General features: G+C 35.3%; 2 protein-coding genes across 2 annotated transcripts; both read left to right on the forward strand.

Annotated features, from left to right (window-relative positions):
- Window positions 1-3,914: 3,914 nt before the first annotated feature.
- Window positions 3,915-6,129, forward strand: LOC118343751 (caffeic acid 3-O-methyltransferase 1-like). The gene is made up of 4 exons (XM_035693756.1): window positions 3,915-4,459; window positions 4,570-4,880; window positions 5,367-5,431; window positions 5,656-6,129. The coding sequence occupies exons 1-4, from the start codon at window positions 4,029-4,031 to the stop codon at window positions 5,956-5,958; spliced, it is 1,110 nt and encodes a 369-aa protein (XP_035549649.1). The 5' UTR covers window positions 3,915-4,028; the 3' UTR covers window positions 5,959-6,129.
- Window positions 6,130-8,361: 2,232 nt separating this feature from the next.
- Window positions 8,362-11,381, forward strand: LOC109001928 (caffeic acid 3-O-methyltransferase 1-like). The gene is made up of 4 exons (XM_035693891.1): window positions 8,362-8,939; window positions 9,047-9,360; window positions 10,466-10,530; window positions 10,762-11,381. The coding sequence occupies exons 1-4, from the start codon at window positions 8,512-8,514 to the stop codon at window positions 11,062-11,064; spliced, it is 1,110 nt and encodes a 369-aa protein (XP_035549784.1). The 5' UTR covers window positions 8,362-8,511; the 3' UTR covers window positions 11,065-11,381.
- Window positions 11,382-12,954: the final 1,573 nt, after the last annotated feature.

Raw genomic sequence — 12,954 nt, forward strand, 5'->3', positions numbered from 1 at the left:
TGCTCCTCGTTGAGTACTTCTAAGGGTTGGTAACTACTAGTGGCTGCTCTGCAATATAAGCTGTCACTTTTGTACTGGAGTAGATTGCTTTTTGGGTGTTCGAGGGTCATTTAAATGTGTGAGAGGATCGTAATTGCTGCAATGTAATTGGTTTGCTTTGGGGTTGATTTTAGATGTGCGAGAGGTTTGTAATTTTGTATACTCATTGTGGCAACTGGTTGCAGAGGCGAAGTTAAGAGAGGGGTCGGAGCTTCAAGAAAGGCTGTTGCATGAAGAACTGCACTAAGAGTTTTCATGATTAAAATGCATGCATACTAAAAAGGACCAGCCAGAGATCTGGGAGACATGATCATGCATATGGAAAACAAATCAAAACACACAAATCCATCCAATTGCCACATCCAAATCCACCCAATTGCAACACCCAACAAATCAGCAATTCCTCTCTTTGGATCTACTGCCGCTCTATCTGAATAGTCACGTGACTGATGTTGTACTCTCTTCTAATGTAGTCTATAACCATGTTTAGTACCATGTTAGCATCAGCCTCGCGCTTGATTATAACATGGCAAGCCAATAAGACCTTCCCCACGGTTATGGCCCAAATGCTTGTGCTTGAATTCAGTTATCCGCCCAGGTTATTTTTAGATTAATCCAGGCAGATAACCTCCCGGTTTTTAGAATTCGGATCTGGATCCGATTATGGTCGGATATTTGTGTTAACATCATATTTCACACGCCCTTGGACCAGGCTCCAACAACTCAGGTCTTTATAATTGGGTCTCGATCGGTGTTGTGTGGAGCCCCCGGCAGCGGTCCTATGCGGCAGTACGATGTTGGTGCATACATCCATAGCGATGAGCAATATTTTAAATGCATAAAATAAAGAGAATGAACACACAAATTTACGTGGTTCGGCACTAGGCCTATGTGCACGGGAGAGATTTCACTATAATAAGCTTGTTTACAGTCTCTCAAAACCTCTCACTCACTATACAATAGAAGTTGTGGATCTATTTGCTGGAGAAGAAGTTCTCTCTGGGGCTCTCTTATTGAAGAAGAAGTCCCCCAAGTCCGAAGAAGTCGAAGTCGTCCCAAAGAAGAGTTCGCAATCTGTAGGTTCCTCTCGCCTTTTATCTCTTGTCCCGCCCACTTGCTTTGAGTCACTCCCCTACTTTTTCTCTCCTAACACCTTGTTTTTCCTTACTTTGTGTCAAATCCCCCATTTTTCTCTCCTGATATTATTTTCTCATGCCTCCTGACACTTTCATGTCTTAGTCTCTCCTTGTCCCCTCTCGTTTCTCTCATATTTTGTCTTCTAATGAGCCCCCCCCCCTCCCAAAATTGGTTGGGCCTAAGAAATTTCATGGACTAGGGAAAAATCCCCTTACAATCTGGATCGGACTGCACACCCCTACCTTCGTCCTCACTCGATGAAGTCCATGCCTATATATACCTACTAGAAATATCAATCAATTATATTTATGATCACCACTATCAACGTTACAAATTTCTTGAGGACTCAACCAGTTTTATAAATTATGTATAAAAGCTCTACAAAGTTTAAAGGAAAATCAAACTCTCAAGCATTGCTCAAATTCTATCGCAATTTAAGTCTTTTTAAAGATCTTTTTACCTCATTATTAGTCTTACATGGACAAACCGGCTGCTTGGTCCAAATATCACCATATATATTTTTTTTAAGAAGAGGATCATTATCTCTTTTTGTTCAAAAAGAATACACGATCCATTTTTATTGATTACCCTAATTTATAGCCGAAAAATATATTGTTCAGATAATGAAACTTAAGGGTTACCAAGAGAAAAAGTAAAAGCCCAAAACCAATTTAGTGCTAAAAAAATAAAGACTTTATATAAATTTTACAAGAAAATTAAGAAAAACCTAAAAAGTTTAGTCCCTAAAAGTAGGAAGACTTGCACGACCTAGAGAGAACAGAGTAATCATATGCTTAATGATTTGAACGAGATATGAAAAACTTACCATATGTCCCATGTCACCATAATTTGCTAAGTTGTTTGCTAGTGCATTATGACATTAGCTTCTCTAAACATAATTAATACTGAAAGAAAAATCATTTTTGAAATGTAAAATATCATCCCAAATGTCTGAATAAATTCATGGGGAGAAGAGTCATTATTAAGACAACTAACCACAATGAGGGAGTTAATCCCAACAACCATATCAGTGATGCTCAATTCATAATCTAAAGTTAAACCAAATCTTAAAGCTGACAGTTCTGTAAAAATATTAGTACCAACACCTAGAAAACAAGAGAAACTAGTAATGATAGAGCAATTATTGGAACAAGCTAAACATACATGTTATTGCTACCAAGGGTGCACAGTACTATTGTGTAAATTACAACTAATATAAGATTAAAAAAGCAACAACACTACAATTATCTACATCTAATATACAAGCAGCCAGCCCTTTCTAGGTGAGATATATAGCCTTTGATTTCCTTAAAAATAGACATATATATGTGTATATGTATATGTATGTATGTATAAGACTCTTGTATAATGCCCCATTGTCCCTTCTTTGCAAAGAACTCTAATGCACAAACCAGCTGATTTGAGTACTGGAACAACATCTTCATCACATATTTCTTAAAGATCATCTTTTGATCACATAATTAATCTTAATTACTTGGTAATTAGACCCGCTTGGTCCAAATATTCCCTCTGTCCAACTTTCCTATTTTTTTCATTCCCACTGTTTGTGTACATTTACGTTCCTCGCTCTTACCTTTTTATTTTATTTGCTCCTTAAAAACATTATGGTAAGATTTTGTAAAGATTATAGATAAAAATATTTTATAATCATGTATTGATTATATTTTATTATATGCCTAATTAATCACTGTTACAACTAAACACAAGTACTAATTAATCATCACAATAATCTTATTAGGATCCTATTTAGTTAGCCCCAAAGCTTATTGCATCGAAATTAACTAGGATTGTATAATCGGATCTGAAAACCCAGCCATAACCGGATCTGTATTTGGATTTTAAAAACTAGGTGGTTATCTACTTGGATAATCACAAAAAAATCCGGGCGATAACCGGATATAAACCTAGATATCCTGATTTATTAACTTTTTTATTTTTATTTTTAAAAGACTTTTTAAAACTTTTATTTTTTAAAAATATTTTTATAGTACTTTTTTTTTTAAAATTCGGATATCATGTTTAATACCGAGATTTTTTTAAAAAAATATTTTAAACACTTTCTAATTTAAAAAAAAAAAAATCTTTTAACAATTCAAAAAGTTTTTACATTTTTAATTTTTTATACAAAATAAATAATAATACATCATCGATTCATCACACGCACAATACATTTAATTGCTTAATTTTCTCTTCATTTGTGGAACAATTATTTAGGCCACGCATGGATAAACTCGATCGGGGTGCGTCACATCGTGTGAGCGAGGAGTTTACGGAATAGTCCTGCGTTTAACTTACAAGGAACAGCGACACAAAATAATAATTATTACTAAAAGAAGAAATTACAATTACAAACTGAAATAATTACACAAATCATATCAATGAGTAATTTTCTAAAAGTCAACTAAACATTTTTCTTTTCTTTTATTATATTTATTTATTATATTTTTTTCTGCTTTTTAATGCACAATCGTGCTTCCACTAATATGAGATGGCGTGCAAAAGGCACTTATATTATGGCCAGATTGTCATGATAGCATAACAAAGCAAGAATATCACAACCTTTTTAATTAAAAAAAAACACAAAACCTAACACTCAGATGACTTCGTTTATATAAAGGGTTGAAAATTTTAAGGTTTCACTATTAAAAAATGATTGCAACTTCCTTAATGCATTTGGAGGGTTAAAGAGGTCAAACATGTGCTTTGAAAATCATGCTCTAATATCTCACATGGTTTTGAAATATTCAATGGTCTGGTTCCTATAAACACGATCTCTGCAGCTACCTAGCATCCTCAACCTCACTCATCAAATTTATATCAAAACCACGTACATGAGCTCCAAGGAAAGTCAGATGGGAATATCCTCTACTGAATATCAGGAGAGTGTCTCCGAGTATGCTATGCAACTAACAAGTGCATCGGTGCTGCCCAGTGTGCTGAAAGCAGCAATAGATCTTGGTGTGCTTGTGATTATTGGGAAAGCAGGCCCGGGAGCCCTTCTCTCTGCTTCCCAAATAGCATCCGAGCTCTCCACTCACAGCAACGCCAACCTTGTTTCGTCTTTGCTTCTTGATTGTATGCTACGCATTCTAGCTAGCCACTCAATTTTCACTTGCTCTATCACCCACCAGAACGATGGCCACGTTCTCAGGCTTTACGGTTTGGCTCCTGTCTCAAAATACTTTGACCGAGGCAGCCAGGATGGAGGACCAGTGGTTGGCATGTTAGATTTGATGCAGGACAAGGACATCATGAGTATCTGGTATAACAATTAGTTAACAAAAGCCGATTACTTGTGTATTCATTGTTGAGATCACCACCATCTAATTCTCCCTGTTTTCGCATAATTTTTTGATGAAAACGTCATGACAGGGACCATTTGAAAGACGCAGTTCTGGAAGGTGTACTGCCCTGTTACAAGTCTCATGGGATGAACATGAGTGAGTTTTTGGGAAAGGATGCAAGATTCCACGAAACTTTCAAGGGCTTAATGAAATCTTTAAGCCCAACGCTTATGGAGAAGATCCTTGAGACGTACAAGGGCTTTGAAGGCCTGAAATCGCTTGTGGATGTGGGCGGTCATGATGGCACCATCCTTAACATTATCATATCCAAGTACCCTTCCATCAAGGGTGTTAACTTTGACATGGCTTCGGTTATAGAAAAGTCACCCCCCTATCCGGGTATGGATTTCAATATTTGGGTTTCATCAACTAGTTATAAGTCCATAGAAACTATTACTTTTCATTTTTCCTCATTGCACGGTACTGCACGCATCATGATGCGCGCACCGTGCAATGAGAGCTTGGAACATCGACTGAAATGCTTTGATTTTAAACCCAACCTTGAGTAGATAAATATAGACCACATGGTGGACAAAATATATAATACATAATATACTATGTTACCCCCAGATGCTCCTAATCGGATCAACAAGTTTCTAACATGCCAAGGAATATTGGCCAAAATCTGAGAAAGGAGCCGTTCGAGGCGAGATTATTTGAAGTTAAAACTTCAAAAAAAAAAATTAGAGTTGAAGTGGAACACCCTAGCTAGCACAGCAAGGAGTCACCTGTATATATGGCATCTGATGAATCTTGGGGTAGTCTATCTCAAACAAATCACTTATTTAGCTGTGTTAACTTTTTGAGAAATCGGTTAATTTGCAGGTATTGAGCACGTTGCAGGAGACATGTTTGTAAGCATTCCAAAAGGGGATGCCATTTTCATGAAGGTTAGGTTCAATACCATCAATACCAATTGAAACATTGGCTATGTCCGTCGTAAGACAACTGAGATTCCTCTAAAACTTGCTCTTTGTATCATCCATGGTACTGCAGGAAACAACAAACATAAACTAATATATTCGTTGGTTGTGTATTTAATTGAATCGGTAATCTTAAATTGGTGGTTCATTCTGTACAGTTTCTGACTGACATTGGGATGTGAATGAAACAGTGGATAATTCATCATTACAACGACGAAGATAGCCTGAAGGTACTAAAAAATTGTTATGAAGCACTTCCAGAACATGGGAAAGTGATATTAGTTGATATGGTGGTTCCAGAAGTCCCTGAAACTAGTGCTGCTCATAAAAGCTTGTTTCAGTTTTATTTGTTCATAATGAATGCGAACCCACAAGGTAAGGAGAGGACAGAAAGAGAACTCGAAAGTTTGGCAAAGGCAGCAGGATTTTCTGGTATTCAGGTGGTAGGCTTTGCTTATGGCTATTCACTCGTGGAGTTCTACAAGAATATGTAGCATTTTGGTCAGGCCATGTTCTAGGTATGACCGTATCTGTAGCCCATGTAATAACAATAACAAACCAACTTCTGTTTGCTCACGTGATCTTAATGATTTGCTATTTGGTTAGCCTACGTGGTGTATTTTTAAAATTTAAATTTGACATAAAAACAAATAAAGGTTGACATATGTTTTCACAAGTTATAGAAATAAGTGATTCTATGAAGCATAAAAGAGTAATTAAAATCTATGAATCAATGTAAAATCTACAATTTCATCTAATTATCTAAAAAGTATAAAAAGTCGAATGTAAATAGATATTGGAGACAAAACTCTGATTTTAAAGGTAAGGTTAAACTATATAAAGTCATACTTGTATTTAAAGATTTTACTCAGAAATGAACATTGATCAGAAAGAAAGATTTTCTAATAAACCTGAGAGGATTCATTTAGGATCACTATAACATTAATAACTCATTACGGTTAAGAGTTACACCAAATGGATGTAAAAATATTTGTAGAGTGAAAGTTTGAAATTTACAAGAAACGAATAAAATAACTATTTAGAAAAGGTAAAATATTTTTTGAAAAGCGATATCTGAGATTTGATAAAACCAATATTGTTTTTGGATTTAGGAAAAATATTTATTGTTAATGTATATATACGAAAGTCAGTGGGAGTATATTTGTATTTATGCATGTATATAACATTTTGGCAAGTATAAATCATGGTTTGTAGTATGTCATTAAAGTTATGTCTCTAAAAGACTTTAAAATGAAATTTATGAATGAGACATCATTCATAATTAAAATTGAATTTTAATACTAAGATGAAGACTTTTATGATTGTCTTAATAGAGTTGCATAGAGTTTTGAAACACTTTGCATGAAGAATTGTTGGTCATAGATGTTTTAAAAACACAATGTAGCATGCTCAGTATTTTAAAGTATCCTAAAATTGATTAGCTTGTTAAATAATTTTTTTATATGTAGGTTATAAAAAACTTAATGATTGCAGAAACTTGTAAAATGCCTAAGATCTGTTTTTCAGTTAGCATCATTGGTTGTTACTAAAGTAATCCAAGGATGCTTGATCCAAAAGCCGTGAAATGAGTGTCATGTTTTGAAAGAAATTAAAGATTATATTGTTATTTTTAGAAGAACAAATACTCTTAAAGGATCTAGATATTCAGATTTTATTTTGTATAATTATTTTAATGATGAAGAATACTCTCTTATTACTTCATGTGCAATAAGGGCTGAGTTTGTGACATGATTTGAGACCGCAATGCATGGGATATGAATGAGGAAACTTATCTTAGGAATTGGAATTGTCGATTTTATAGCCAAGTCATTAAGAATGTATGACAAGAATTTCTCATAGTATTTTTCTATGAATGATGAATATTTGATGAAATTTTAAATACCTAAGTGCTGAGGAGAATGTACGAAAATAAATAATGTCCATATAATATATCAATATTGCAGTTTAAAGAACATGTTGAAAAGATGAGTCTTATGCCTATACTCATGATAGTCTAAGGGATGGCTTGGAGAGAGATGAAATGAGAATTTTGTAAACAGTAAGATAATTGGTACTCCACTAGTATAATATATGGAGTTAGATTTGCAAACAAGTGTGAAGACGACAATTAAAATAATATTGTATTGAAGTTTATGAGAGTAAATAAATAAAATTAAAAGTTGTTAAAATATAATTTTTTAATATTATTTTAAGTTTAACATTTGTAAAAATTGAATTAATTTTTGTCTTGAGTAATAATTAGGTAATGATTAGATAAAAGTTTACCATTTCAAATAGAATATTATTTTGTATTTGTTTGATGTTAGTGAATAAAATTTTGAGAAGTTTTGAAAATTTGGAATCTTCCCAAACATGCCCTTAGTAACTGAATAAAAAGTGTTGGCTCAAGTATACAAGTCCTGCATAGGCTCTTTATAAATAAAATTTAAAAAAAAATCCTACTGAAGAAAGTGATTTTTTTTACATTTGTTCACGGTGAGATGCACTTTCTTTTTACAAAAAGCATGCTCAAAATTTGTATATTTGAGAAGAGTAATGTTACGTATAGTTCTTATTTAAAGATTATAATGTGAGTTTAGATAATTTTATTTTTAAAATTTTTTAAAATTATAAAAATATTCATATTGAAATGATGTTATTTTTTATTTAATTAAAGATCTGAACATACAAGACTATAAATAGAATTTCTCATTTGAAAACTGTACAAATAATTACTTTATGTATACTATTTTATTCCTACACGTAAGCTTGGAATGGAATACGTTATCCATTTGGAAGGCTGACAAGGTCAGACCCGTGTTTTGAAAATCATGCTATGATCTTACAAGGGATATGCACGAATTTATATATTTAAAATTTGTACAAATCTTTTAATCATCTATACTATTTTAAATTTATTTCTATGCTTATAGTTTATGAAATATTCAATGGTCTGGTTCCTATAAACACGATCCCTGCAGCTACCTAGCATCCTCAACCTCACACATCAAATTTATACACTCCAGTTTGATATCAAAACCACGTACATGAGCTCCAAGGAAAGTCAGATGGGAACATCCTCTACGGAAGATCAGGAGAGTATCTCTGAGTATGCTATGCAACTAACAAGTGCATCGGTGCTGCCCAGTGTGCTGAAAGCAGCAATAGATCTTGGTGTGCTTGAGATTATTGGGAAAGCAGGTCCTGGAGCCCCTCTCTCTGCTTCCCAAATAGCATCCGAGCTCTCCACTCACAGCAACGACAACCTTGTTTCGTCTTTGCTTCTTGATTGTATGCTACGCGTTCTAGCTAGCCACTCAATTCTCACTTGCTCTATCACCCACCAGAACGATGGCCACGTTCTCAGGCTTTACGGTTTGGCTCCTGTCTCAAAATACTTTGTCCGAAACCAGGATGGTGGAACACTGGCTCCCGTATTAGATTTTATGCAGGACAAGGTCATCATGAGTGTCTGGTATTACAATTAGTTAACAAAAGCCGATTACTTGTGTTTTGATTGTTGACATCACCACCATCTTCTCTCTTTTTTTGCATAATTTTTTAATGAAAACGTCATAACAGGGACCATTTGAAAGACGCAGTTCTAGAAGGTGTACTACCCTTTTACAGGGCTCATGGGGTGGACATGAGTAATGAGTTTAAGGGAAAGGAAGGAAGACTCCGCGAAACTTCCATGGGCTATATGAAAGGTTTCAACCAAGTATTTATGGAGAAGATCCTTGAGACGTACAAGGGCTTTGAAGGTCTGAAGTCGCTTGTGGATGTGGGCGGTGGTGATGGCACCATCCTTAACAGTATTATATCCAAGTACCCTTCTATCAAGGGTGTTAACTTTGACTTGGCTTCCGTTATAGAAAAATCGCCCCCCTATCCTGGTATTGATTTCAATATTTTTGTCAAATAGTTATGTGCATAGAAACTACTATTTTTCATATCAACTGTCAGGAAAAATTAACGATGGCAATATGTGACATGCGAAATTAGGGGATTTGGATTTGTTATAAATGAGTTCAGGTTAAAATGGGTTGACCTGTTAAGACACGAATATTTATAAATAGAATAATTCGTAAAAACTCGTTTAAATTTTTTTTCAAAATGACAATTTTATTATTGTTGGGTTGTAATATTAATATTTTTCAATATGTTTATATTTTTATGTTAGGATTGTAATTCTGGACTTACGTTTATGTTTACTATTGTTGGATTTGTAATATTGGTTTTATTATAGGTTAAAATTTGAAACATATTGATTTTTTTGTTTGAAGGTAGTCTTATTATTTTTTTTATAGATATTGTGACATTAATAAATATAGATTTAAACTTTTAAGTAAAATTATGTTAATCAAGTCAAATAAGTTATACAAGTCAATTCAACCCCTTTACATAAAACGGGTTGAAATTGGTCGTATTGTGTTTACTTGTTTCTAATTAATTATTAAACAGGTCAAAACGAGTTGTACCATGTCACTAGCTCATTATTTATATAAGTCGTATTATGGTTTGAAAGTCTAACTAATTTAGCTTAACGCGTTGTGTTTGGATTGATCCATATAATTAAATGTTTATGACTTAACACGACACAAACACGACCTACGAATACGAATTGCCACCACCAGAAAAATGATGCATGCACTGTGCAATGAGAGCTAGAAATATCGACTGTCATGCTTTGATTTTAAACCCAACCTTGAGTAGATAAATATAGACCAGATGGTGGACATAATATACTATGTGACCCCAGGTGCTCTGCTTCAGATCAACAAGTTTCTAGCATGCCAAGGAATATTGGCCAAAATCTAAGAAAGGAGCCGTTCGAGGCCAGATTTTAAGTTAAACTCAAAATAGAGTTGGAGTGGAACGCCCTAGCACAACAATAAGTCACTTGTATATATGGCATCGGATGAATCTTGGGGTAGTGTATCTCAAATAAATCACTTATTTAGCCGTGTTAACTTTTTGAGAAATCGGTTTAATTTGCAGGTATTGAGCACGTTGCAGGAGACATGTTTGTAAACATTCCAAAAGGGGATGCCATTTTCATGAAGGTTAGGTTCAATACTATCAACACCAATTGAAATATTGGCTATTTCGGTCGTAAGACAACTGAGATTCCTCTAAAACTTGCTCTTTGTATTTTCTATGGTACTGCAGAAAACAACAAACATAAAATAATATATTCGTTGGTTGTGTATTTAATTGAATCGGTAATTTTTAATTGGTGGCTCATTCTGTACAGTTTCTAACTGACATAATTGCATGGGATGTGAATGAAACAGTGGATAATTCATCAACACGTCGACAAAGATAGCTTGAAGGTACTAAAAAATTGTTATGAAGCGCTACCGGAACGTGGGAAAGTGATACTGGTTGATATGGTGGTTCCTGAAGCCTCTGAAACTAGTGCTGCTCATAAAAGCTTGTTTCAGTTATATTTGTTCCTACTAAATTCGAACTCGCATGGTAAGGAGAGAACAGAAAGAGAATTCGAAAGTTTGGGAAAAGCAGCAGGATTTTCTAGTATTCAGGTGGCAGGCTTTGCTTATGGCTTTTCAGTTGTGGAGTTCTACAAGACTATGTAGCCTTTTGGTCATGACATCTTCTATGACTGTATCAATACCCCTATGTAATAACAATAACAAAATCCCCCTAAGCAATGCTATGTTCGAACTTCGGCTTATATCATATAATTTTTAGTTCGTTGACATGTTTGAGCCTCTTCACTGTGTTGTGGTGCGGTAGAGTTTTTTTGGCTCAGTTTTGGTTCTTGCTAGGACTGCTACTTGTTGCTGCTATTGCTTCTTGTTGATCAATTTTTGTGATTTTCTTCTTGTCATTTTAAATAGAGTTGTAAAATATTTGTAGACTAGTTGTAAGTTTATCATTTTCCTTTTGTTAATGCTCCTCGTTGAGTACTGCTAAGGGTTGGTAACTACTGGTGGCTGCTCTGCACTATAAGCTGTCACTTCTGTACTAGAGTAGATTGCTCTTTGAGAAGAGAATTGAAAAAGGAAGTAAAATATCACTTTGTATTTCTTATCAACGTGAACAACAAGCAAAGGTTACAAGCTGTATTTAAACAGAAAGCCTATGACAGAGTTGACATTATACACTAGGAAGGAAGGAGAGTATCATGGACAATTAATAATAAACGGTAGGTGCTGGGATATAAAAGGAAACTTTATAACAGGAAACTTTGAATATTTCCCTTGATTTCAGACATAGATCTTCATACTGAGATTGAGTCCGTGAGCTGTACTGCCTGACATCCAAAAATGTCTCCATGGATTTGAGCTGATCGTGAGGTTTCCTTTATTACTCTGCGTGCTCTGTTTGAGCTGGCTGATGTGCCTTAATATCCTCCCGCAAACTTGGCCGAGGTTGGAGGCAAAGTTTGATTCGAAATTTTGCAAGGGAGGCTTTAGACATAGGTTTGGTGAAGAGATCTGCCACCTGTTGGGTAGTCGATATATGTCGAGTAACAAGGAGACCGAGAGCAACCCTTTCACGCACAAAATGATAGTCTAGCTCGATGTGTTTGCTACGAGCATGGAAGACTGGGTTGATTGTCAGATGGAGAGCACTGATGTTGTCACAGAATAAAACTGGGGGGTTAGTTTGAGGAACACCAAGGTCTTTGAGAATGAATGTTAACCATGTAAGTTCTGCGATAGTATGAGCCATGGCCCTATATTCAGCCTCCGTGCTTGAACGAGAGACAGTGTTTTGCTTCTTTGCACACCAGGAGATGGGATTGTGACCAAGAAAAGTGACATATCCAGTCGTTGAGCGGCGAGTAGTAGAACATCCTGCCCAATCGGAGTCAGAAAAAGCACAGAGATCAAGTGTAGTATGAGAAGTTAAATCAAGACCAAGATGAATAGTGCCTTTGATGTAGCGCAAGATCCGTCGAACCATTTTAAGATGTGAAATAGTAGGTGCATGCATGAATTGGGAGACAAAATTAACACTATATGAGATGTCGGGTCGAGTGAGTGTTAAATATTGTAGAGCTCCAACAATCCCTCGATATAAGCTGGGATCATCAAGTGGTACATCACTGTCAAGGCCCTTAGTTTTTGCTTCTAGAGGCGTGCTCATGGGCTTGCAATCAACCATTTGTGTTTTCTCAAGAATGGTGAGCGCATAGTGAGCTTGTGAGAGATGTAATCCTGCAGATGTGGATGCAATTTGTATGCCAAGAAAATGATGGACAGGACCAAGATCCTTCATAGCAAACTCAGAATGTAAAAGATGAATAAAATTATGGAGAAGCTGTGAGTTAGAACCTGTAAGAAGCATGTCATCAACGTATAATAAAAGAATTAAAGTGCCTTGATTAGAATGCATTGTAAATAGAGAAGGATCAGCAAGGCTGCAAAAGAAACCATGTTTGAGAAGAAATGCACTGAAGCGGTCAAACCAAGCACGAGGTGCTTGTTTCAAGCCGTAGAGTGCTCGTTGAAGCTTGC

The sequence above is a fragment of the Juglans regia genome, chromosome 9, assembly GCF_001411555.2.
Source record: "Juglans regia cultivar Chandler chromosome 9, Walnut 2.0, whole genome shotgun sequence".
NCBI classification, from domain to species: Eukaryota; Viridiplantae; Streptophyta; class Magnoliopsida; order Fagales; family Juglandaceae; genus Juglans; species Juglans regia.

What these genes read in the sequence shown, in the direction of transcription:
- LOC118343751 (XM_035693756.1), top strand. Translation starts at nt 4,029, where the DNA reads ATGAGCTCCAAGGAAAGTCAGATGGGAATATCCTCTACTGAATATCAG. An exon ending in AAGGACATCATGAGTATCTG is followed by an intron (nt 4,460 to 4,569) that starts GTATAACAATTA and finishes ACGTCATGACAG; the next exon opens with GGACCATTTGAAAGACGCAG. An exon ending in AAAGTCACCCCCCTATCCGG is followed by an intron (nt 4,881 to 5,366) that starts GTATGGATTTCA and finishes GTTAATTTGCAG; the next exon opens with GTATTGAGCACGTTGCAGGA.
- LOC109001928 (XM_035693891.1), top strand. Translation starts at nt 8,512, where the DNA reads ATGAGCTCCAAGGAAAGTCAGATGGGAACATCCTCTACGGAAGATCAG. An exon ending in AAGGTCATCATGAGTGTCTG is followed by an intron (nt 8,940 to 9,046) that starts GTATTACAATTA and finishes ACGTCATAACAG; the next exon opens with GGACCATTTGAAAGACGCAG. An exon ending in GGGATGCCATTTTCATGAAG is followed by an intron (nt 10,531 to 10,761) that starts GTTAGGTTCAAT and finishes TGAATGAAACAG; the next exon opens with TGGATAATTCATCAACACGT.